The following is a 26347-nucleotide window of genomic DNA, read 5'->3' as shown; positions in this document are numbered from 1 at the left end:
TAAAAGCCTCCCTGTCTATGGACACGGCTCTGCTCTGTTGGATACACTACTCCGTCCTCAGGGTACACTTTAGTTTGAAAATGTTGTCATTTTAAGACATTAATAGGACACCTGCTCATAGAGGAATGTACATATTTTGTTTGAATCGCTGAATAGAAAAAGGTTATACCCATGTACTATACTGCACACTAAAACTAAACTGTAGAGTAAACGTGACCATGAAAAACTGTGGGCCTATCTATAATATCTATATCCATCAGGTTCATTTCAGCGTGCACTGGGCTAATGAGCTAGCGGTATCAGTATCATATCATACTTTCCATTGTCTTTGACTGACTGATCAATATTCAGCTGCCAGCCGAAGGGTGTGGAGAGAGATGAGTGGTGTAGAGAGACAGCGAGAGAGATGTTATGACTGGGGGAGAACGGGGAGAGATGAGCAGAGAGTCAAATTAGCAGAGGGAAGAGAGAAAGGTGTGAGGAGCATCTGAGGGGAGGACAGCTCATAATAATGGCTGCAACGGCGCAAATGGAATGACATCAAACACATGGAAACCTTGTATTTGATACCATTCCACCTATTCCGCTCCAGCCATTACCATGAGCCTGTTCTCCCTAATTAAGGTGCCACCAACCTCCTGTGGTGTGGAGAGAGGTAGAGGCACCCTGACTGTGCCTGACAGCTGTTAGAGCAGGAATGCTCTGTTAAGGAAACATCTGACAGCTAGAAGACCCGGGTGATGAGCGTGACGGATGGAGGGAGGGAAGAGGGACACAGATTGAGGAATTCACTGCATGGCTGTTAGCACCACTAAACTCTGCAGGAGAGAGTAAATCAACCACAACTAAGACATAGGACTCTGGTTAAAAGTAGTGCCCTATGTACAGTAGGGATAGGGTGCAATTTGGGGGCGCATTCATAGAGACATTAATCAACTATGTGCGAGCAGATTAGAATACTCAATACTTCCCTTTATGATGATGTTGACACCAGCCTGTTGTCCATGCACTCTCTCACACTCATTATAAGCAGCTAGCTGCTTAGTAGTTTTTTTGTTTGTTTTGTGAACTTCTTTAGTTAAGTAAACGCCATACCGTCTGCCCGGTACAGTTGAAACCAGAATTAATCCGTGAAGAGCACACTTCTCCAGCGTGTTAGTGGCCATCGAAGATGAGCATTTGCCCACTGAAGTCGGTTACGACGCTGAACTGCAGTCAGGTCAAGACGACGAGCACGCGGATGAGCTTCCCTGAGATGATTTCTGACAGTTTGTGAAGAACTTCTTTGGTTGTGCAAACCCACAGTTTCATCAGTAGTCCGCGTGGCTGGTCTCAGATGATCCCGCAGGGGAGAAGCCGGATGTGGAGGTCCTGGGCTGGCGTGGCTACACGTGGCCTGCGGTTGTGAGGCCAGTTGGACATACTGACAAATTTTCTAAAACGACGTTTGAGGCGACTTATGAACAGACAGACATTCCTGCAGACAGCATGCTAATCGCATGCTCCCTCAAAACTTGAGACTTCTGTGGCATTGTGTTGTGTGACAAAACTGCACATGTTAGAGTGGCCTTTTATTGTCCCCCAGCACAAGGTGCACCTGTGAAATGATCATGCTTTTTCATCAGCTTCTTGATATGTCACACCTGTCAGGTGGATGGATTATCTGTTCAAAGGAGAAATGCTCACTAACAGGGATGTAAACAAATTGAGAGAAATAAGCGTTTTGTGCGTATGGAACATTTCTGGGATCTTTTATTTCATGAAACATTGGACCAACACTTTACACGTTTTATTTATTTTTTTGTTCAGTATATTCTCTATATTGCTCTGACCCGGACCAGAGCGACCCCAAAACGATACATTCCATTACACCACAAGAGGGAGTTTGAACAAGTCGCCTTAAACTCTACCCTGAACATGTCGCCTTAAACTCTACCCTCTATTGATTTTCATAAAAAATTTAATCCTCTATTTTTGTCAGGTTCTCCCTAGGAGAGGTGGGTGTGGAGTCAAGCGCAGGAGAGTGAGAATTGCAAGAAGGGCGTTTATTTACAAGTCCATCAAGAACAGGCACAGGACCACAACAGCAGCCACAAAAAAAACAGGAACGCAGTCCAGAAAAAAACACCTGTTCAACAGAACAAACCAAACGCAACCCAAACAAATGACAGTTACACAAACAATCCCGCACAAAACCTAGAGGGTAAGGCGAGATGAAATACCCCACAATAACCTCAACTAGACACAGGTGAACCACAAGACAGACAAAACCAAACGAAAAGGAAAAGGGATCGGTGGCAGCTAGTAGACCGGCGACGACGAGCGCCGAGCGCCGCCCGAACAGGGAGAGGAGCCACCTTCGGTGGAAGTCGTGACAATTTTAGGGTATAGTGTGTAAACTACTTGATGCAAATCAAAATGTTTTGTTCAAATATCTTCATTAAATGTTGAAGGAGATTTGTTATAATGTAACGTAGTTATACCCTATTAATTGATATACTGTATAGACCTGTTATAGACAGTAGTTTAGTACTACTTTAAGTAGTTTTTTGGGTATCTGTACTTTACTTTACTATTTATATATTTGACTTTGACTTTTACTTCACTACATTCATAAAGAAAATAATGTACTTTTTAGTCCATATATTTTCGCTGACACCCAAAAGTATTTGTTACATTTTGAATGCTTAGCAGAACAGGAAAATGGTGCAATTCACACACTTATCAAGGGAACATCCCTGGTCATCCCTACTGCCTCTGATCTGGTGGACTCACTAAACACACATGCTTCGTTTCTGAATGATGTCTGAGTGTTGGAGTGTGCACCTGGCTGTCCGTAAAACAAAAGAAAAAAGAAATGATGCCATCTAGTTTGCTTAATATAAGTAATTGTAAATGATTTATACTTTTCAGTATATTTTAGCAATTACATGTACATTTAAAACCAAATACTTTGTGACTTTCACTTTTACATGAGTCATTTTCTATTAAGGTATCTTTACTTTTACTCAAGTATGACAACTGGGTACTTTTTCCACCACTGGTTATAGATAGGCTTATTTTCAAAATGTTTCAAATTTTCGGGCAATAATAACCGATTTACCTACAGCGTTTCCATTGCTGTTGAACAGGGCCAATTAAGCCTAATCTGTTTTGGACATTAGTGTTAATGTCTACTATCAACTAATTACAAAAGAAAGAGATTAAAGGGGCAATCTGTGATTGCTACATCCAATTGTGGACTTTAAAATGAATGATGTATGCCCATTGATTCTTGAAGAATTGAAATTATACATGCCTCATGAGCTTAGTTCAATTGTGTTCATATATAAACTTGTTTTACTCCTTTGTTTGTAAACAATGTAATTGTTAACAAACACTGTGTAGCCTTCAAAACATGGTTAAAACTATCATTTTGATCTCATGGATGGTCAGTCCTTGCATCCATAGTTCTGTATATGAATTTGAGTGGTTACATTTCTCCAGCCCCATCACGCAGCTATTTACCATATCAGTGGCAGGGGTGCCTGACTGCTTTGTATTGTTTGAACTGCAGATTGCCCATTTAAGGTAAAGTGGTTACCTGACTGCACATATCACTCCATTTCTTTTTCGGTAGAATTTCGCACTTTATTCAACCTGCTTCTTCAAATCCAACCCATGCGCTATCGTTTTCGGGTTTTGATTGACATCTTTCTCAGCCAATAAAAAATTATTAAACGCATTCCACCCTAAATATCCTCCAATCGGCAGACAAGAGGGCGTATCTCTCACTCGGGGACTCTAAGTGTATGAAGTTTAACCTGAATAGAAGAGAGCAGCGGAGAGAGAGAGCATGGTACACCTCATCACGGATGCGTGTGAGATATTTATCAACACTCATTTTATACTCTCATAAATTTAGCTGCACTGCTCTTAGTTTTTTTTCTGGATTTTATGTGCACAATTCAACGTGTTTTTGCTGTGGTTTCTCTCTCCAAATGGCTTGGATTATTTCCCCCCTGTGGCAACGCCAAGGGACTGGCGCTGTTTTTTTGCTCTCTGCTTTGATCGCGGTGATTGTGACAGGTGACTCCACCGCGCAGGTTTTCGACAGTTATGGATTATCATACGCATTGAGATCGGAACTATCAGAGGATGCTATATTGGTGGCCAACAATGGAATACGCGTGCCTTTCGGGAGAGCAGTATTCATTGATCCTATCAATGATCTGGTAATCCAAGTACAGCCGGGAGACAGATGTAGTATGACGGTTCTGGATAACGACCCGCTCTCCCAGAGGCCCGGGCAGCTCTCTCCCAAAAAGTTTCCCTGTGAGTTTGGACCCAATGACGTAAAGTATTCTCACTTCGGGTCCAGGAGCCCCCCGCGGGATAGGGTGAGGCTACAGCTCAGATATGACACTCATACCGACACCATAATCATCCCGTTTATGATGGAAGTGGAGGTGATTTTCACACAGTTGGAAGTGTTAACCAGAAACATGCCTCTGACTGTTGACAAACTGCTTGGCACTAGTAACCCCATTGACAGGAAGATTCTAGAGTTCACATATGATAGAAGTGAACATCAGTGTAAAATAACATCCCTCTCCAGTGGCAGTGCATTACCCAGGTATGGAAAACTTGTGGATGAGGGAAAACTTGGAGAAATGGTGGATTGTGATGAATTTATTAAAATGAATATCCGCTATCAGCACACTTCTGCACACAAATCACCCAATAGAGATTATTTCCCAATGATTGTGGAATTACAAGATAAAGAGGGTAATTTTCTGAAGCAGGAGTTTTTCCAGATGATGGTGCGTATAAAGGATGGCGAGGAGAACACGGCTCCTAAACCCAGCTTCGTGGCCATGATGATGATGGAGGTGGATCAGTTTGTGATGACAGCCATCACCCCCGACATGCTGGCTGCCGAGGACATTGAGTCTAACCCTGACAACCTTATCTTCAACATCACCTCCCCCCTCTCCTTCGAGGAGGGGTACATAGTCAGCACAGATGACCGGAACCTGCCCATCACCTCTTTCTACCAGGGAGACCTCAAAGAACTAAAGATAGCCTACAAGCCTCCGTCTGTGGACTCTGAAACAGAACGTATCTTCCAGATAGAGTTTGAGGTGGTGGACACTGATGGGGCTGTGTCTGACCCGTTCGCCTTCATGATTGTAGTGAAGCCTATGAACACGCTTGCTCCAGTAGTCACCAGGAATACTGGTCAGCTTCTCTACGAGGGTCAGTCCAGACCACTGTCCAGTTCTCATAACCTAGGGGTCAGTGACGAGGACGACCTGGATGATGTCAGGATCATGGTGGTCGATGGGCTGCGGCATGGCCAGCTGACGGTGCTCGGGTCACTCAGGAAGTTCTTCACCCCGGCCGATCTGGTCGGGGGCATGGTCATATACCAGCACGACGGCAGCGACACGTACAGCGACAACATCATCTTCCGGATGACGGACGGGAAGCATGAGGTGGAATTCCTGTTTCCCCTAACGATCGTTCCCACGGACGACGAGCCGCCCATTATCAACGCTAACACGGGGTTAATCCTCTTCAAGAACCAGATTATGCTCATTTCGCCACTCACACTGAGCGCTGCAGACATCGACTCTGAGGACTCCACTATCAGGTTCACCATAGAAGCCCCGTTCTCGCCTATAGGGGAGGTGCTGCTGAGGCAGTCAGAGGCCCCAGCGGACCCATCCACCTGGAGGTTTAATGCTGAGGATGAGCTGTATGAGAAAGAGGTTACAGAGTGGTTGCAGCAGGATATCACAGACGGGAAACTGTTCTACAGACACACCGGGCCTCACAGCACTGACACAGTTATGGACCAGTTTGTTTTCCGGGTCCAGGATGATAACGACCCCCCTAACCAATCAAAACAGAGCTCGTTCATCATCAAGGTTCTGCCTGTGGATGACATCCCCCCTGAGCTGTATCCTGGTACCACCCTCCAGATGACCGTACACGAGTACCAGCTCACCTACTTCCGTAAGAAGTTTCTCCGCTACACTGACCTGGACTCGGAGGACAGAGATCTGAAGTACACCGTCACCCAGCCCCCGACAGACACAGACGAGAACAGCCCTGTGGTACTGGGGTCTATTGTGTTAACAGAAAGTTCAAACACTGTAGTGACTGAGTTTACGCAGGCTCAGGTCAACCACCATAAGATATCATACAAACCACCTGACCTGGAGCTGGGGATCACAGCCCACGTTCTGCAGTTCCAGTACACGGTGGAGGATACGTCAGGGAATACTGTCACCGGAACATTCTCTATATTCCTGCAGCCTGTCGACAACAAGCCGCCTCAGATAACCAACACTGGCTTCACGATATTCGAGCGGGGAACGCACATAATCACCAGAGCTGAGCTGGATACTGTGGACTTAGACACAGACAGTAGCCAGATTTCCTTCACAGTCACTCAGCCCCCTCAGCATGGCACAGTCCAGTACACCTTCACCGACCTGACCAAAGGGGACCAGTTCAACCTGTTGGACATTGCTAATGACAGGATCTCCTACATCCAGAACGGAGACGAGTCCACCAGTGATTTCTTTCAGCTGGATGTCAGTGACGGCGTCCATGTTGTGACCATCACCATCAGGGTTACCGTGAAGCCCATCGATGACGAGACCCCGACCATCACCCTCCCGGCCGGAACCATTGGCTCCTACATCGACGTCCTGGAGAACGGAGCTACGGAGGTCACGACTAACGTCATCCAGGGGAGGGACGAGGACACGGACGACCTCCGTTTGACCTTCATCCTGGAGGACCCACCGGTTTTCGGAGAAATCCTGGTGAACGGGGTTCAATCAGGGAGCTTCACCCAGGCTGACATCATCAACGGACTGGTGGTGTACACCCATACCAGCGGAGAGATCGGCCTCACCACTAAATACGACTACTTTAACCTGACGCTGACAGACATGTCTGATGAGTGGACGGTAGGGGGCAACAGGGTCACGGGGGTCAGGGTACAGATCACCATCCTCCCCATGGACAGCCAGGCTCCAGAGGTGTTGGTAGGCCCACAGTTCACTGTTGTAGAGGGAGAGAAGAATGTGATTGAGATTCTTCACATTAGTGCTGATGATATTGACACTCCTAATGATGACCTGCTTTGTACCATCATCGTACAGCCCACGTCAGGCTACGTGGAGAACATCTCCCCGGCCCCAGGCTCAGAGAAGTCCAGGTCTGGGACTGCGATCAGTGCATTCACCATCAAGGACATCAGACAGAACCACATCTACTACGTCCAAAGCATCCATAAGGGAGTGGAGCCGGTCGAGGACCGGCTCATGTTCAGATGCTCAGACGGCATCAACTTCTCCGAGAGACATTTCTTCCCCATCGTTATCATCCCGTTCAACGATGAGAAGCCGGAGATCTATATGAGGGAGTTTGTTGTTATGGAAGGGATGAATATTGTTATCGATACGCCCATCCTGAACGGAGCCGACGCGGACATCCCCTCGGATGAACTCACGTTCATCATCACCAAACCACCCAAGCACGGCTTCATCCTCAACCAGCTGATCACCGGCACCGTCACAGTCACCAACTTCACCCTGGACCAGATCAGGGAAGCCTCCAGTATAGTGTATGAACACGATGACTCGGAGACCAAGGAGGACAGCTTTGACTTAATCCTGACGGACGGTAAATATACCGTGGAGAAGACCATCATTGTTATGATCATTCCTGTAGATGACGAGACACCCAGGATGGCCATCAACGACGGTCTGGAGATAGAGATAGGAGACGTTAAAGTGATCGATAACAATGTTTTAAAAGCCACCGACCTGGACTCTGAGGATAGTACTTTGACGTACGTTGTTCGCTATGGGCCAGGCCAGGGGTTGTTACAGAGGAGAACCCCTTACGGGACATTAGAGAACATCACAGTGGGGATGAACTTCACGCAGTACCAGGTGGACCAGGCTCTCATCGTCTTTATCCACAACGGGCAGGAAGGAATCCGGGACCTTATCAAGTTTGACGTGACGGACGGCATCAACCCTCTGATCGACAGGTACTTAATTTTTACAAAATGAATTTTGTTTTCTAAAATACAAACAATACACTACAGCAATAGAATAAACAACTTGAAAAAAAGGAAAAATTCATTGAAAGAAATCTGTCATTCTGGATATAGCACTATGCTTATAGTACAATGATGATTCTTGTGTGTCAGGGTGTCTCCTAACAGATTGTCTTGCAGTTGTTTGTTTTGTTTATTTGTTATATTCTTTCTGTCAATTGACAGGTACTTCTATGTGACAGTGGGCGGCATCGACATGGTGTTCCCTGACGTGGTCAGTAAGGGGGTCTCTCTGAAAGAAGGTGGTAGAGTAACGTTGACCACAGACCTGCTCAGCACCAGCGACCTCAACAGTCCAGACGAACACCTGGTGTTCACCATCACCAGAGCCCCACAGAGAGGCCATCTGGAGTGTACCGACGGCCCTGGCATGCCCATCTCCTCCTTTACCCAGCTCCAGCTAGCTGGGAGCAAGGTACTTCGATGTAATTGTTTTAATACTCATGATTTTATATTTTGTTTTTCTGTAAACATTTTAAAATGGCTTATTGTTTTGTATTTTTAAAATTATAATAAAGGTGTACTACATCCACACGGCCGATGATGAGGTCAAGATGGACAGCTTTGAGTTCGAAGTCACCGACGGTTACAACCCTGTGTTCCGCACGTTCCGTGTCTCCATCACCGATGTGGACAACAAGAAACCGGTTCTAACGGTTCACAGCTTGGTGGTTAACGAGGGAGAGAACAAACTCATCACACCCTTCGAGCTGACTGCAGAGGACCGCGACACGGCTGACCGCCTCCTGAAGTTCACGGTCACCCAGGTCCCTGTCCACGGTCGCCTCCTCTTCAACAACACCCGCCCCGTCTCCTCCTTCACCAAACAGGACCTGAACGAGAACCTCATCAGCTACAAACACGACGGTACTGAGTCCTCCAAGGATTCCTTCTCCTTTACCGTGACTGACGGGACGCACACCGACTTCTACGTGTTCCCAGACACCGTGTTCGAGACGCGGCGCCCCCAGATGATGAAGATCACGGTCCTGTCGGTGGATAACGGGGTGCCCCAGATCGTGGTGAATAAAGGGGGGCCCACCCTGAGGGTGTTAGAGACGGGTCACCTGGGGTTCCTCATCACCTCTAAGACTCTTAAGGCCGAGGACAGGGATAGTCTTCAGCTATCTGTCACCTTTAAGATCACCGTGGGACCAGAACATGGATACCTCATCAACCTGGGTACAGGCAACGCTACCGTCACCACATTCACTCAAGGTAAGACAACCGTTACTTTAAATAAAAAGTTATACTCTACTATACTTTAGTCTTTTACAAGTACAATATAACTTTATTGTCCAATGTGGTTTTTTTTTCATTCTTCATAAGCTGTTGAGTAATTTTCACTTAGAGCTGTAGCGCTGTTGCTCTTATAATGGCTTAAGAACTTACTATAGCGCTTACCTTTATAATGGTACTATGTAACTAGTATGGCCATAGGCCGCAACTGCACCGAGGTGTTCAGAAATCAAGTGTTGTGAAACAGGCTTAACTTGATAGAGAAATCTTTTGTATTTCTAGAGAGTCTATGAATGGAGTTCCACAAGTTCCTCAGACAGACAGAAAGATAGGGTTTCACAAGGTAGGGGTTTCTCCTATCCCAGACGTCATCTAGTAAACTTCTACAGAGTATTTGAGCTCTTGAGTAAATACCAACAGATTTTACGTTACACGAAGGCAAGGGGCCACATACATGAAGAATTGAGAGTAAGGACATGAATACTCTGTCTGAAAGGGAGGGAGGCAGAGAGCGAGAGAGAGAGAGAGAGATACAGTAGAGAGAGAGTGGGGGAGAGGGATACAGTAGAGAGAGAGTGGGGGAGAGGGATAGAGAGGTAGGGAGAGAGAGGGTGTGTGTGTGAGAGAGAGAGATGTGTTAGCTTCACTCACAGTAAAAACAGGCCAACATTTGTTTAAGCCACAGAAATAGCTACAGTGTAGAACAACTACATACATACAGCCCTGTCTACAGTACAAATGGAAAGGTGGGGTTAGCGAACAGTAACAGTCAGTAAGAAATGTATGAACAAGGTCCCAATCGATCTCTATATGGGTGCATCCCAAATGGCACCTTATTCCCTATGTAGTGCACTTCTATGGGCTCTGGTAAAACGTTGTGCACTAAACAGTATAGGAAAAAGTGTAACGATCGTCTAATTCCTCCTCCTCGGATGAGGAGGAGGAGTAAGGGTCGGACCAAAATGCAGCGGTAAATGTGGACATAATGATATTTATTAAAGTAAAGATGAAACACGAAAACACTTTAACAAACTACCAAAACAAATAAACGATGTAGACAGACCTGGACTTGAGAACTTACAAAAAACGAAGAACGTACGAACAGGAACAGACTACATACACGAACGACAAACGAAACAGTCCCGTGTGGTAGACATACAGGCACGAGAGACAACCACCCACAAACAAACAGTGTGAACAGCCTACCTTAATATGGTTCTCAATCAGAGGAAACGTAAAACACCTGCCCCCTAATTGAGAACCATATCAGGCAACACATTGCACCCAACATAGAAACACAAAACATAGAATGCCCACCCCAACTCACGCCCTGACCAACTAAACACATACAAAAACAAGAGAAAACAGGTCAGGAACGTGACAAAAAGGCTGCCATTTGGGTGGGATGCGTTCTCTCCTTCATTTACCGACCCCAATTCATCCCCATTCTCTCCTTCATTTACCGACCCCAATTCATCCCCATTCTCTCCTTCATTTACCGACCCCAATTCATCCCCATTCTCTCCTTCATTTACCGACCCCAATTCATCCCCATTCTCTCCTTCATTTACCGACCCCAATTCATCCCCATTCTCTCCTTCATTTACCGACCCCAATTCATCCCCATTCTCTCCTTCATTTACCGACCCCAATTCATCCCCATTCTCTCCTTCATTTACCGACCCCAATTCATCCCCATTCTCTCCTTCATTTACCGACCCCAATTTATCCCCATTCTCTCCTTCATTTACCGACCCCAATTTATCCCCATTCTCTCCTTCATTTACCGACCCCAATTCATCCCCATTCTCTCCTTCATTTACCGACCCCAATTCATCCCCATTCTCTTCCCACTGCTGTCTCCTGCAGACCTGTTAAATATTTCTGGCAGATCCATCGCTGCTAAACAGACAGTAAATAACGCTAGCTAATCCGGCATAGCCGGCGGCAGTGTCCCAAAACTGGCTCTCCATTTTTATGAGCCGGCCGCTTTGAAGGGAAATGTTTTGACATCAAATATAGAAGATAGCAGGGGCAGCATTACACCTCACTCCCTCCTCCCTGATATCAGTCTCCCGGCCTATCAAGAAGCCGCTCCAGAACCAACCCTCCTCCTAGTTAGTATCAGTCTTAACCCACTCCAGCATAGCGTTGTTAGTGGATGCGGCAGACAGACGTGATGTGGTGTAGCTCCTGCAGTCTAATTCTTCTTTATGCTCCTCGTCTTTTAGCAGACTAATATATAGTTAGACTCTAAACAGCCTGAGTTAAATCAGCTCTCCTCTCCTGCATCTCTATAACACTTTCTTCTTCTTTGTGTTCTTCTTCTTTTTTTACTGGTGAGGCTTCTTCCAAATAAGTTGTCAAACAGTGTATAAATAGGTTGTAGTAGTTCAGTAATATGACATGTAGTTTTAAGCAACATCAGAAAGCTATAATAGAGAAATGCCTTACAACTGTTCATCACAGATATGCATATCAAATGTTGTAATAATGTATTGTATTATACCCTGCCTACCATATCAGCATTATACATTTTTTGAGTCTATTTTCTTAGAGTCTATTAGGAAACATGCAAGGCATGGCAATGGCATGAATTATACATGTAAGGCCGATATGTTTCAAGACGAGTAGAAGAGTAAATTACATCAATATGATTTTATTTTTCAGCTGAAATTGATGACATGAAGATTTGCTACGTACTAAGAGATGGTGACAATGCTACGAGTGACATCTTCTATTTCTCCATTGAGGACAATGGTAAGTCATTCTATAAATGTTTTACTGATGGTACTGATGGTTTACATCAAATAATACCACATCTAACTATTTAATAGTTGAGAGGTGTTTTGTGAACCAACATTGTGGATGCAGGCTTTTCCAGCTGTAGCCTAATCTTTTCAGTGAAGGAGAAAATCTAAGCTGCAGTGGATGAGTGCATTGATGTGAATGGGGCTTTAGATACATCATAGTGATATAGAACTGAGCAGCAGGTAATCCCTTTAAACAACAACAGCAGTATATAAAACAACGTTGATGCCTCCCCCCCTTGAAGTTCTGCTTGAGTGATGCCAGAGAGAGGACACTGATGGAAATCTGTTTAAAACGTGTCGACAGGAAGGAAGGAATCTTCAGCTGCTCCAGCAGCTTGTTGGGACATGATTTTATCACGTTTAGCATGTAGTCCTACAGTACTGTGAGGTTTCTCTAAGGGGGATGTGGAAGCAGGCTGGAATTGTATACGTACTGTATGTTGGATCATTATATAGCACAAGTCCAGTTCAGAAGTCCCCTGTTGAACATCTCTCAGCAATGTAATAAAAGTAACATTCATTGATTCACAGAGGCAACTAGTTATGCGAATGGCACCCTATTCCCTATGTAGTGCACTTCTTTTGAACAGGGCCCATAAGCTATGGAATAGGGTGCCATTTGGTACGTAACCTAGTTGACTGTCTTCAGGGCAAATACTGTAAGTCATGTTTTGGAAACATCATAGTATTGAAGTTTGGAAAGAGCTGCTGAAAACAGACTAACAGCTAAACAGCTGGCAGATGATGGAAGTAGAATTTTGATCATTCTTCTTCTTGTGTATGGTATTCCAAACAGTCATTCCCTCATCTAGTCAGTCAGCCAGCCAGCCAATCACTCACTCACTCAATCATTCAGGAAAGACAGTCAGTCAATCAGCCAGTCTGGCTGCCTGTCAGGTCTGGCTGCCTGTCTGTTTGCCTGCCTGCCCGCATGTCTGTCTGTCGGCTAGACAAAGAGATGCTCTGGGATGTCTGCATTACACCATCCTACTTCACCAGCCTACCCACGGCCTCCAACAGACACCCCAACATGATTGGCCAATTCAGTTTCTCCATGTATGGAATGGGCCACTAGCAGAAAAATACTCTCACTTTGAGCTCTGCCTGCGATGAGAGGCAGTGTCTACGTCCCAAATGGCACCCTATTCCCTACATAGGGCACTACTTTTGATTAAAGCCCTATGGGCCCTGGTGAAAAGTAGTGCACTATATAGAGATTAGGGTCCCGTTCAGGATGCAGTTGCAGTGTGAGGCGTGTGAATGGTGGTGGATGTGGCTGGTGCTTCGTGATTAGTTTAAGTAGAGTGGCTGACAGTGTGTTCTTTCTTCTGCTCTTCCACGGCCGTGACGGTCTGACGGAATACAAAGGGGTCCTCAGACAAGGGCCTCTTTTCCCACAGGCACCTCTCTGACCCTCTAAACACCTCCTGTACACCCTCCCCCCCCCAACCCGACCCACCCTTACCCTCGACCTGGGAGTAATCAGGGTGTTCAGTGAGGTAATACACAGGTTATTACAGCAGAGTGTTCAGTGAGGTAATATACAGGTTATTACAGCAGAGTGTTCAGTGAGGTAATATACAGGTTATTACAGCAGAGTGTTCAGTGAGGTAATATACAGGTTATTACAGCAGGGGGTTCAGTGAGGTAATACACAGGTTATTACAGCAGAGTGTTCAGTGAGGTAATATACAGGTTATTACAGCAGGGTGTTCAGTGAGGTAATACACAGGTTATTACAGCAGAGTGTTCAGTGAGGTAATACACAGGTTATTACAGCAGGGGGTTCAGTGAGGTAATACACAGGTTATTACAGCAGGGGGTTCAGTGAGGTAATACACAGGTTATTACAGCAGAGTGTTCAGTGAGGTAATACACAGGTTATTACAGCAGGGGGTTCAGTGAGGTAATACACAGGTTATTACAGCAGAGTGTTCAGTGAGGTAATATACAGGTTATTACAGCAGAGTGTTCAGTGAGGTAATATACAGGTTATTACAGCAGGGTGTTCAGTGAGGTAATACACAGGTTATTACAGCAGAGTGTTCAGTGAGGTAATACACAGGTTATTACAGCAGGGGGTTCAGTGAGGTAATACACAGGTTATTACAGCAGAGTGTTCAGTGAGGTAATATACAGGTTATTACAGCAGGGTGTTCAGTGAGGTAATACACAGGTTATTACAGCAGAGTGTTCAGTGAGGTAATACACAGGTTATTACAGCAGGGTGTTCAGTGAGGTAATACACAGGTTATTACAGCAGAGTGTTCAGTGAGGTAATATACAGGTTATTACAGCAGAGTGTTCAGTGAGGTAATATACAGGTTATTACAGCAGGGGGTTCAGTGAGGTAATACACAGGTTATTACAGCAGAGTGTTCAGTGAGGTAATATACAGGTTATTACAGCAGGGTGTTCAGTGAGGTAATACACAGGTTATTACAGCAGAGTGTTCAGTGAGGTAATACACAGGTTATTACAGCAGAGTGTTCAGTGAGGTAATATACAGGTTATTACAGCAGGGTGTTCAGTGAGGTAATACACAGGTTATTACAGCAGGGTGTTCAGTGAGGTAATACACAGGTTATTACAGCAGAGTGTTCAGTGAGGTAATATACAGGTTATTACAGCAGGGTGTTCAGTGAGGTAATATACAGGTTATTACAGCAGAGTGTTCAGTGAGGTAATATACAGGTTATTACAGCAGAGTGTTCAGTGAGGTAATATACAGGTTATTACAGCAGGGGGTTCAGTGAGGTAATACACAGGTTATTACAGCAGAGTGTTCAGTGAGGTAATACACAGGTTATTACAGCAGAGTGTTCAGTGAGGTAATATACAGGTTATTACAGCAGGGTGTTCAGTGAGGTAATACACAGGTTATTACAGCAGGGTGTTCAGTGAGGTAATACACAGGTTATTACAGCAGAGTGTTCAGTGAGGTAATATACAGGTTATTACAGCAGGGTGTTCAGTGAGGTAATATACAGGTTATTACAGCAGGGTGTTCAGTGAGGTAATATACAGGTTATTACAGCAGAGTGTTCAGTGAGGTAATATACAGGTTATTACAGCAGGGTGTTCAGTGAGGTAATACACAGGTTATTACAGCAGGGTGTTCAGTGAGGTAATACACAGGTTATTACAGCAGAGTGTTCAGTGAGGTAATATACAGGTTATTACAGCAGGGTGTTCAGTGAGGTAATATACAGGTTATTACAGCAGGGGGTTCAGTGAGGTAATATACAGGTTATTACAGCAGGGGGTTTAGTGAGGTAATATACAGGTTATTACAGCAGGGGGTTCAGTGAGGTAATATACAGGTTATTACAGCAGAGTGTTCAGTGAGGTAATACACAGGTTATTACAGCAGGGGGTTTAGTGAGGTAATATACAGGTTATTACAGCAGGGGGTTCAGTGAGGTAATATACAGGTTATTACAGCAGGGTGTTCAGTGAGGTAATATACAGGTTATTACAGCAGGGGGTTCAGTGAGGTAATATACAGGTTATTACAGCAGGGGGTTTAGTGAGGTAATATACAGGTTATTACAGCAGGGGGTTCAGTGAGGTAATATACAGGTTATTACAGCAGGGGGTTCAGTGAGGTAATACACATGTTATTACAGCAGGGGGTTTAGTGAGGTAATATACAGGTTATTACAGCAGGGGGTTCAGTGAGGTAATATACAGGTTATTACAGGAGGGGGTTCAGTGAGGTAATGCACAGGTTATTACAGCAGGGGGTTTAGTGAGGTAATATACAGGTTATTACAGCAGGGGGTTCAGTGAGGTAATACACAGGTTATTACAGCAGAGTGTTCAGTGAGGTAATATACAGGTTATTACAGCAGGGGGTTCAGTGAGGTAATACACAGGTTATTACAGCAGAGTGTTCAGTGAGGTAATACACAGGTTATTACAGCAGGGGGTTCAGTGAGGTAATACACAGGTTATTACAGCAGAGTGTTCAGTGAGGTAATACACAGGTTATTACAGCAGAGTGTTCAGTGAGGTAATATACAGGTTATTACAGCAGGGGGTTCAGGGAGGTAATACACATGTTATTACAGCAGGGGGTTCAGTGAGGTAATATACAGGTTATTACAGCAGGGGGTTCAGTGAGGTAATATACAGGTTATTACAGCAGGGTGTTCAGTGAGGTAATACACAGGTTATTACAGCAGGGGGTTCATTGAGGTAATATACAGGTTATTACAGCAGGGTGTTCAGTGAGGTAATACACAGGTTATTACAGCAGAGTGTTCAGTGAGGTAATATACAGGTTATTACAGCAGGGGGTTCAGTGAGGTAATACACAGGTTATTACAGCAGGGGGTTTAGTGAGGTAATATACAGGTTATTACAGCAGAGTGTTCAGTGAGGTAATACACAGGTTATTACAGCAGGGGGTTCAGTGAGGTAATACACAGGTTATTACAGCAGAGTGTTCAGTGAGGTAATACACAGGTTATTACAGCAGGGGGTTCAGTGAGGTAATATACAGGTTATTACAGCAGAGTGTTCAGTGAGGTAATATACAGGTTATTACAGCAGAGTGTTCAGTGAGGTAATATACAGGTTATTACAGCAGGGTGTTCAGTGAGGTAATACACAGGTTATTACAGCAGGGGGTTCAGTGAGGTAATACACAGGTTATTACAGCAGAGTGTTCAGTGAGGTAATACACAGGTTATTACAGCAGGGGGTTCAGTGAGGTAATACACAGGTTATTACAGCAGGGGGTTCAGTGAGGTAATACACAGGTTATTGCAGCAGGGGGTTCAGTGAGGTAATACACAGGTTATTACAGCAGGGGGTTCAGTGAGGTAATATACAGGTTATTGCAGCAGGGGGTTCAGTGAGGTAATACACAGGTTATTACAGCAATCTGCTACTCTGTGTGTAGCTGAATGAGGAGCTAATGGGGATGTTAGCTGGTGTGAGCCATTCAATCTTTTCTATGATAAAACCTGCTAGGCAGTCCAAATGGCACCCCATTCCCTGTAAAGTGCAATACTTTTGAGGCTTTATCATAGAGAAGATTTAATGGGTTTTTATCATGCTGGTGATGCTCAAGCCAATTCAGAGTCCTTCCTGTCGCTGTGGAGTCAAGTTCAGTCAATACCTGTATTATCCTCTCAGTTGGATTATTTGTCATGGATCTGCTTCTCTCTTTTTCTTCTGAATCTCCCCTACCTTTCCCTCTCGCTCGGTCCCCTCTCGCTGTCTCTCTACCCTCTCCTCTCTTTCTTCCTCCCTCACTCTCTCTCACTCTTTCTCTCCCTCCCATTTTGCCTCTCTCGCTCTCGCTCCCTCTCTCTCTCGCTCTCTCTCTTTCTCTATATCCTCTTATAAACCATGAAGGTGCTTCTCTATTCCCTCAAAACACTGCAGGAGTTTCTCTGTCGGCTCTCTGTCTTTCAGACTCATTCATTAGCTGAGCTTGTTTCATCAGTCATTTGGTAGTCAGACAGGCACTTCACAAGGAGTAGGTGAATGTCAAATGCAGTCAATAATTGTTCTCTTGCTGCTTATCTTTCATGAGTTGTTTTAGTAATGATCTGAGCAGTGCTGGAGGCTGCCTCCCCTGTATGTGTGTGTGTTTGTTTGTGTGTGTGAGTGTGTGTGTGTGTTACGGCTTTCACAGCTAACATAAACCTCTACATAAAGCATGCAGCTGCCGCAACCCACTCACACACAGCACTCATTACAAGGCATGAATGCTCTCATTTGCTTTACCTCGATTCCTTCCTCCCCGCTGTGGTAGAATGTTTATGAAATTCCAAGCTTTCCATAATGCTGTATTACAAGACTGATGTTAGTTTTATCAATGTTGGCATGAAGCCACAGGGCTATTCATTGTGTCGAAGTTGAAATCTTCAGTTAATGCATTAACTTGATAAATGACGCCACTTTACGCTGGGAGTTGACTACATATTTTAACTGGCAGAGATGAGCTGACTACTGACGAGTTGTGTGATATAGAATGTTCTGGGAGTTCCTGTCAGATGCATGCGCAGGTATGCTGGTACAAATTTCTGCCCTGCTAGAGCTGCCCCGGTCAGCTGTAAGTGCTGTTAATGTGAAGTGGAAATGTCTAGGAGCAACAACGGCTCAGCCGCAAAGTGGTAGGCCACACAAGCTCACAGAACAGGACCGCCGAGTGCTGATGCGCATAGCGCGTAAATATCGTCTGTCTTCGGTTGCAACACTCATACCGAGATCCAAACTGCTTCTGGAAGCAAACTCAGCACAAGAACTGTTCGAAGGGAGGTTCATGAAATGGGTTTCCATGGCCGAACAGCCGGACACAAGCCTAAGATCACGATGCGCAATGCCAAGCGTCGGCTGGAGTGGTGTAAAGCTCGCCGCCTTTGGACTCTGGAGCAGTGGAAACGCATACTCTGAAAACGCATGTAGTCTATATCTGTGTGTGTGTGTCTGTCTGTGTTTATCCATGTAAAGCTGCTAATAACTTTTGTCCTGGTTAGATTTGGGTTGCTGCCAGATGCCGTTCTTGCTGAGTGATTGATGTCATTCCGAAAGGGGATGAACACTGCCCAACCTGCAAAGGAGACTTTGCTGGATTGGGGCTGTAGATAACCTAAATATGTGTGGTTGTTTTACCTAACTTAGTTGAAAAAACAAATCAATTCTAAAAGCTTTAACAAGAGCAAGGTATTGTGTTTCATTTGAAAACAGCATCACATTTTGTAAAAGCAGAATATTTCAGGTCATCCTGACTGCTAAATCGCCAAAATGTAAGTGTAAATATCACCATGCTGAAATGCATTATAAGGTTGTAATAACCTTGGTCTTGACATAAAGATAATAACATATCATCCCTATTGCCTCTTTTACCTCTATTACCTTGATAACCTGCTGCGTGAGTGTGTGTGTGTTTGTGTGTGTGTATCTGTGTGTGTGTCAGAGAAACTGTTGGTGTATAATCTATTGATGTTCTCAACCCCGTTGACAAGAACAAACCTCAGAGGTTTACAAACACATCCTTCACCTCATTGCTGTGCTTGACATATAATCGGAACATAGAGAAAAGAATAGGAGCTTAGCCATTCATCATCTGAACTTTTCATGAGAAACCATTTCCTTTAGTATTATGAAATAAAGGAAGCACAGCCTGTCTTTAGTCTTGGTTTTGCAGTGGATGAATCCTGCACCAAAAGAGAGGTCACAGTCACAGAGGCATGTGTGTGTCTTGCTACTTGTCAGGCTAGTCAAGGTTTTGAATGAATAATCACTGAGGGTTGAAGTTACACACATTCGTTTGTGGCTTCATGTTTTTTTATGTTTGGAGACACTTCTCAGCTGTTTTCCTATCCTCTAAAGGAAATGCATGAGCAAACACACACACACACACACACACAGAAACGAGGCCCTGCAATTTGAAACTGCTTTAATTACAGAAAGTGTCATAACTGTTTTTAGACCAGGACATGACAGGGGTAGAGAGGAGGAGAGGAGAGGGGGATGAGCACCTGTCATGTTTAAGCCGGTTAATTGTTGTGTTTTGGAGCTCCTTCACCTCTTCATCAGTCGGGGTATTCATGCGGGTTTACCTGAGCACACACAGGCCCTGGCAGCATCTCTCATTCCCAGACAGGAGGGTGTTAGTGGAACTGAGCTGAACTGAAATGGCTCCCTGTTTGTCCCTGTCTGTCCCAGACACACACCCTGCCCTGGCTTTTGGTTTTCATTCCAGTGCTTTCTTTCTTTCTCTCTCTCTCTCTATGTGTCTCTCTTTCTCACTCATTTTCACTATCTTCAGGAAAAAATGTCTCTCTCTCCCTCTCTTCAGAGCGTACCCTACCTCTTAACCTGCTGCTCCAGGACTCAGCTGACAGGTCTTGGAGATGTTTCACTCACTTCCTAACCAGTACCTGCCTGAAAAACTCACAATCAGAAATGCTAATCTTATCCCAGTTGTAGCTAAAAGTCTTCAAGGTGAGCTATGAGAATACAGTGTTACAGTGAGTTTGTAACTAAGGATTTTGAGTTGTCTAAAAGAGTAGGGCTTTTGTGTAGAGCAGTACATTCCAGACTAGACCATTGATCCTGAGTACCTGAGAAAAATAGGAATCTGTCTCTCTCATATCCAGTTACCATCGCTTGACTGTCTGCAACACCAGACCCAGCAGGCCAGTTTTAGGTGTTACTTAGTTCTGCCTTGTGAAACTGAATAAGATCAGGTCACTACCGTAAACACCTTGATGTTCCTCCCCAGGTTCTCAGAACCATCCAGGAGCTGATGTCTGTAGCAACGTCTACCAAGACCTTTTTGCGTCCCAAATGGCACCCTATTCCCTACATAGTGCACTACTTTTGACCAGGAAAGCCATTTGAGAAGCTGTCATGAGCTGTATGATCAATATTAATCACTGCTGACTCTGAAAACACATTTGAACTGTCTCTGTCACCCTCTGTCTGTCTCTGGCTGTGTAATCTCAGGGTATTTTGGCTGTAGCTGGTTGAATGCCGTGGTTATAGTGAACAAGCACTCACACTCCAGCAGGAGGTCAGGGAGTATGTGTGGGATGGGGGAATACTAGGTATGTGTGTTTGTGTGTGTGTGTAAGTGTAATCCCCTCCCCTCAGCCAAGGAGAACGATGACTGCATTTCCGCTGATGTTTTTCATCCCATAATTAAACCACCACACACACACACACACACATACACACACTTACATCAATTGAGCGTGTATGTGTCCTCAGGAAATAAGACTTCTATAAGCATCACTTTTGGGCTTCAGAGTAAGGATTATTTTACATGTTTTACGAGGTTCCAGACAGGATTCTGTTTTAAGATGTCAGCATCTACTCACACCCCACTTCCATCTCCTCACACTCCACCTCCTCACACCCCACCTATGCTGCTGTCTATCTGTCTGTCTCTCTTTAACCATTTGGTTAGTGATCCTGTGTTGTGGAACAGTGTGTTGATTACAGACTGATGCTCACAGTAACAGCTGCTCTGCTCCTGAACCTATGGCTCCATTACACACCGTTTACCCTGCCTTTACATGATTCTCAGTCCCTCCACTTCCTCTTCTCTTCTCTCACAAGCATTTCGCTACACCTGCAATAACATCTGCTAAATATACACTACCATTCTAAAGTTTGGGGTCACTTAGAAATGTCCTTGTTTTTGAAAGAAAAGCAAATTTTTTGTCCATTAAAACAACATCAAATTGATCAGAAATCCAGTGTAGACATTGTTAATGTTGTAAATGACTATTGTAGCTGGAAACGGCTGATTTTTTAAATGGAATGTCTACATAGGCTTACAGAGGCCCATTATCAGCAACCATCACTCCTGTGTTCCAATGGCACGTTGTGTTAGCTAATCCTTCTGATTCCTGCTTACAAGCAAAAACTAAAGCACTAAACCAGTGACGCTCAATACGGAAGTGGTCAGATGACGCGGATGCTACTCTACAGGAGTGTTTTGCTAGCACAGACTGGAATATGTTCTGTGATTCATCCAATGGCATTGAGGAGTATACCAGGAGCGGCACACTAATCCGGATGCTTATAAGAAATCACGCTCTGCCCTCAGACGAACCATCAACCAAACAAAGCGTCAATACAGAATTACGATTGAATCCTATTACACCGGCTCTGATGCTCTTCGGATGTGGCAAGGCTTGAAAACAATTACGGACTACAAAGGGAAACCCTACCAGACGAGCTACATGCCTTTTATGCTGGCTTCGAGGCAAGCAACACTGAAGCATGCACGAGAGCACCAGCTGTTCTGGATGACTGTGTGATAACGCCTTTAAACAGGTCAACATTCTTAAAGCTGCGGGGTCAGACGGATTACCAGGACGTGCACTCAAAGCATGTGCGGACCAACTGGCAAGTGTCATCACTGACATTTTCAACCTCTCCCTTACTGAGTCTGTAATACTTACATGTTTCTAGAAGACCACCATAGTCCCTGTGCCCAAGGAAGCGAAGGTAACCTGCCTAAATGAATACTGCCCCGTAGCACTCATGTCAGTAGCCATGAAGTGCGTTGAAAGGCTGGAAAAACTCCTATGTGAGAATGCTGTTTATTGACTACAGCTCAGCATTCAACACCATAGTGCCTAAACACCTCCCTCTGCAACCTCCAGCTACGTAGCCCCTCTAGCACCAGGGTCAGCGCACTCTCAAATGTTTTGCCATTTTTTGCCATTTTTTGCCATTTTTTGCCATCATTGTAAGCCTGCCACACACACACTATACGATACATTTATTAAACATAAGAATGAGTGTGAGTTTTTGTCACAACCCGGCTTGTGGGAAGTGATAAAGACCTCTTATAGGACCAGGGCACAAATAATAATAATCAATAAGTTTGCTCTTTATTTAGCCATCTTACATATAAAACCTTATTTGTTCATCAAAAATTGTGAATAACTCACCACAGGTTAATGAGAAGGGTGTGCTTGAAAGGATGCACATAACTCTGCAATGTTGGGTTGTATTGGAGAGCGTCTCAGTCTTAAATAATTTTCCACACACAGTCTGTGCCTGTATTTAGTTTGCATGCTAGTGAGGGCCGAGAATCCACTCTCACATAGGTACTTGGTTGCAAAGGGCATCAGTGTCTTAACACCGCGATTTGCCAAGGCAAGAAACTCTGAGCGCAGCCCTATCCAGAAATCTGGCAGTGGCTTCTGATTAAATTAAATTTGAAGGCATTGTCTGTATAGTTTTTTGGGCCTTTTCCCCCAGCATTGAGTTTATTGAGTTTATTTTATTTTTACAGGGACAGTGCACATTAATCAACGTTTCAGTAAAAGTGCCGGTTTTAGCCAGCCGGGCTAATTTTCAACCGCAGTGTCACGTTCTGACCTTAGTTCTTTTGTTATTTCTTTGTTTTAGTATGGTCAGGGCGTGAGTTGGGTGGGTTATCTATGTTTGTTTTTCTATGTTGGGTTTTTCGTTTGGCCTGATATGGTTCTCAATCAGAGGCAGGTGTTAGTCATTGTCTCTGATTGGGAACCATATTTAGGGAGCCTGTTTTCTATTGTGTTTTGTGGGTGGTTGTTTTCTGTGTCTGTGTGTTCCACACGGAACTGTTTCGGTTTTCGTTCGTTCACTTTATTGTTTTGTATTTCAGTGTTCAGTTTTGTTCCATTAAATATTCATCATGAACACTTACCACGCTGCGCTTTGGTCCTCCTCTCTTTCTCCCAACGAAGATCGTTACACGCAGTCCCTGGGCAGGTTATTAAAAACAATTACAATATAGACAACCATTGAGCAGTGAGCACACGCAGAGCAACATAGGACAAGCAAGACATAGCATACAGACAGAGCAACATAGGACAAGCAAGACGTAGCATACAGACAGAGCAACATAGGACAAGCAAGACGTAGCATACAGACAGAGCAACATAGGACAAGCAAGACGTAGCATACAGACAGAGCAACATAGAACAAAAAGCAGCAAGACAAAATTCATAAAAGCAACAAAGTGTTTCCACACCTCACAAGCTACAGACAACAGACAACATGGAAAGTGGCAATACACAGCTAGGGATTATGTTCACAAATCTGATTGACCTTTAGCCATGTCTTCATGCATTTTGAGAAAGTGTGATATGTGGTGCAGTTATGTGTGTCTGATGGCAGTGTATTCCAGACATGGGAAGCTCTCACAGAGAAAGCGGATTTACTAAAGGTGCTTTTCCTTAAGGGAATTATACAGTCACCTCTCATGGCAGACCTTGTGGATCTGCTGCCATATGTTTGGGTTTTCTGTTTAACAAAAATACTGAATGGAGGGGGAGCCAGGCCATTTAGGATTTTGAATACAAGACATGCGTCGGTGTATTGCACAAGATTTTCCCAACTCAGGAGCTCATGCTTTCTTATTTGTTCATCAAAAATTGTGAATAACTCACCACAGGTTAATGAGAAGGGTGTGCTTGAAAGGATGCACATAACAGTAGAGAGGTTAAACCTGCTCTTAGACAGCTTTCTGGCTATAAGTGTCAGATTATGATCAGATAGCCCAGATGGCTATTGGACTTCCTATCAAGCACTTTGAGAGCCTGTTTGTAGACAGACTGAATAGGTCTTACTGTTGTACAGCAAGCTTGGGCCCAACTAGTCAAGCGGTATGTTAAGTGGGGGAGTATCATAGAGTTGAAGTACAGTTTTGCTACCTCTGTAGTCAAACAGTTTCGTATAAATCGGAAATTAGCTAGGTTGAATTTGGTTATCTGAATTACCTTTTTCACATGCTTTTTAAAATAGAGGTTGGAATCAAGTATGATGCCATGGTACTTAAAATCAGATGCCACCTGGAGCTTCTCCCCTGACACATAGACATCTGGCTCAGTAGCATCTGTTGCCCTCTTTGTGAAGAACATGCAAACAGTTTTTTTCACATTGAGATGCAAACACGAGTCACTGAGCCACTTTGTAACCTGGACCATTACAGTAGTGAGTTCTTGTGCAGCTTGTTGTTTGCTCTTTGCATGCACATATATCACTGTATCATCTGCATACATTTGAACTTCAGACCCAGTACAGACAGAAGGCAGGTCATTAATGTACAGGCTGAACAGGAGGGGCCCCAGTATTGACCCTTGGGGCACGCCCACATCATAGCTAAGAGTGGGCGACAGCTCATTGCTCACTCTGACACACTGAGTTCTGCCTTCAAGGTATGATTTCATCCATCTCAAGGCATCGGGGGAAAAGTTGAATTTGGACAATTTTGTGATGAGAATCTCATGGTTAACAGTATCAAAAGCCTTCCTTAGGTCCAGAAACACAGCCCCAACAACGCCCCCTTTGTCCATCTTGGACTTCACATTTTCCAGAAGAAAGCAGTTGGCCGTTTCTGTGGAGTGTTTCACTCTGAAGCCAAACTGCATGGAGTGTAATGTGAAGGGGCTGTTGTTGAGGTGGGCAATCAGTTGCTCTGCTACACACTTTTCAACAACCTTTGACACCACAGGTAGTATACTAATGGGCCTGTAGTTACTCACGTCAGCAGGGTCGCCTGTTTTAAAGATGGCCGTTATTATGGCCGACTTCCATACCCTTGGAAACATCCCGAGACCAATAGATGTGTTGGTGACCTTAGTAATGGGGCCAATGAGTCACACTTTGTAGTTTTAAGAAAGGTAGAGTCCAGCCCAAACACATCTTTGGCTTTAGAGTTCTTTAGTGAGCTAATCACCTTGTTCACCTTTGACTCAGAAACCTCCCTTATGATGAAGACAGGTTGAGTGTCATTCACTAGCACTGAGCCCAAGAAACCAGTGGAGGGGTTCTGTGTCAGTACCCTGACAGAGTCAATAAAGTAGGAATTGAAGGCTATTGCTATTTCGACTGCATCCTGTGTTAGATTGTTATTCACCATGATTTCTAGTCTTTTTGCAGTGTTACTATGGTCTTTCCCTGTTAACTTTTTTAGATTCTCCCAGATCAATTTAGAATTTCCCTTTGCTTTACTAATTATGTTAATAAAAAAGTTTTCCTTGGCCTGTCTGATTTCTTTCATCACCTTATTTCTCAACATGGTAAACCTACGTCTGTCATGCTCTAATTTGGGTCTTAAGGCTATTTTTACAGCATAATCTCGTTCTCTCATCAATTTCCAGATTTCTCCATTTAGCCAAGGAAGAGTGCTCTTTTGGCCAGGTTTGGATTTGATTTTCTTTAGGAAACCATTTATTGTAGTCTGGATTGTGGATAGAAAAACCTGACTATCAGCTTCCACGTCTGTTTAGGACAAGAGATCATTCCAGTTAATTCCCTTAATTGCGTTTTCAAAATAGTTTAATTCACTCTTAGGTATTCTTAGTTGATCAGGCTTTCTAACAGTAGAGAGGTTAAACCTGCTGTTAGACAGCTTTCTGGCTATAAGTGTCAGATTATGATCAGATAGCCCAGTAACCATATTGAATGATTTAGTCACTCTCTCTGGTTTATTACTGAACACCAAATCAATCTGTGTTTTAGAGCAACAAGTCACCCTGGTTGGCCCTTTAACTAGCTGTGTAAGGTCAAATGTATTAGTGATCCGTTTGAGGGTTTTCCTACAAGACTTGTCTTCATTATTAATGTTAAAATCTCCCATTAAGATGACCTCTTTCCCAAAATCACATTCCCTAAGCATGTTATTAAACTGATCAAAAAA

General features: G+C 44.2%; 1 protein-coding gene across 1 annotated transcript in view; it reads left to right on the top strand.

Annotated features, from left to right (window-relative positions):
* Positions 1 to 3809: 3809 nt before the first annotated feature.
* The window catches only part of LOC139548874 (FRAS1-related extracellular matrix protein 2-like), a 101007-nt gene continuing 78469 nt past the window's right edge, over positions 3810 to 26347 (top strand). Inside the window, exons 1-4 of the mRNA XM_071358788.1 lie at positions 3810 to 8056; positions 8291 to 8540; positions 8644 to 9343; positions 12035 to 12124. Coding sequence (XP_071214889.1) covers positions 3855 to 8056; positions 8291 to 8540; positions 8644 to 9343; positions 12035 to 12124 — 5242 coding nt within the window. The 5' untranslated portion in view covers positions 3810 to 3854. The remainder of the gene's footprint in view (positions 8057 to 8290; positions 8541 to 8643; positions 9344 to 12034; positions 12125 to 26347) is intronic.

This window comes from Salvelinus alpinus, chromosome 22 (genome assembly GCF_045679555.1).
Source record: "Salvelinus alpinus chromosome 22, SLU_Salpinus.1, whole genome shotgun sequence".
NCBI lineage: Eukaryota > Metazoa > Chordata > Actinopteri > Salmoniformes > Salmonidae > Salvelinus > Salvelinus alpinus.
Note: the sequence above shows the minus strand (reverse complement) of the source record. Positions and strands in the feature narration are given on the sequence as shown.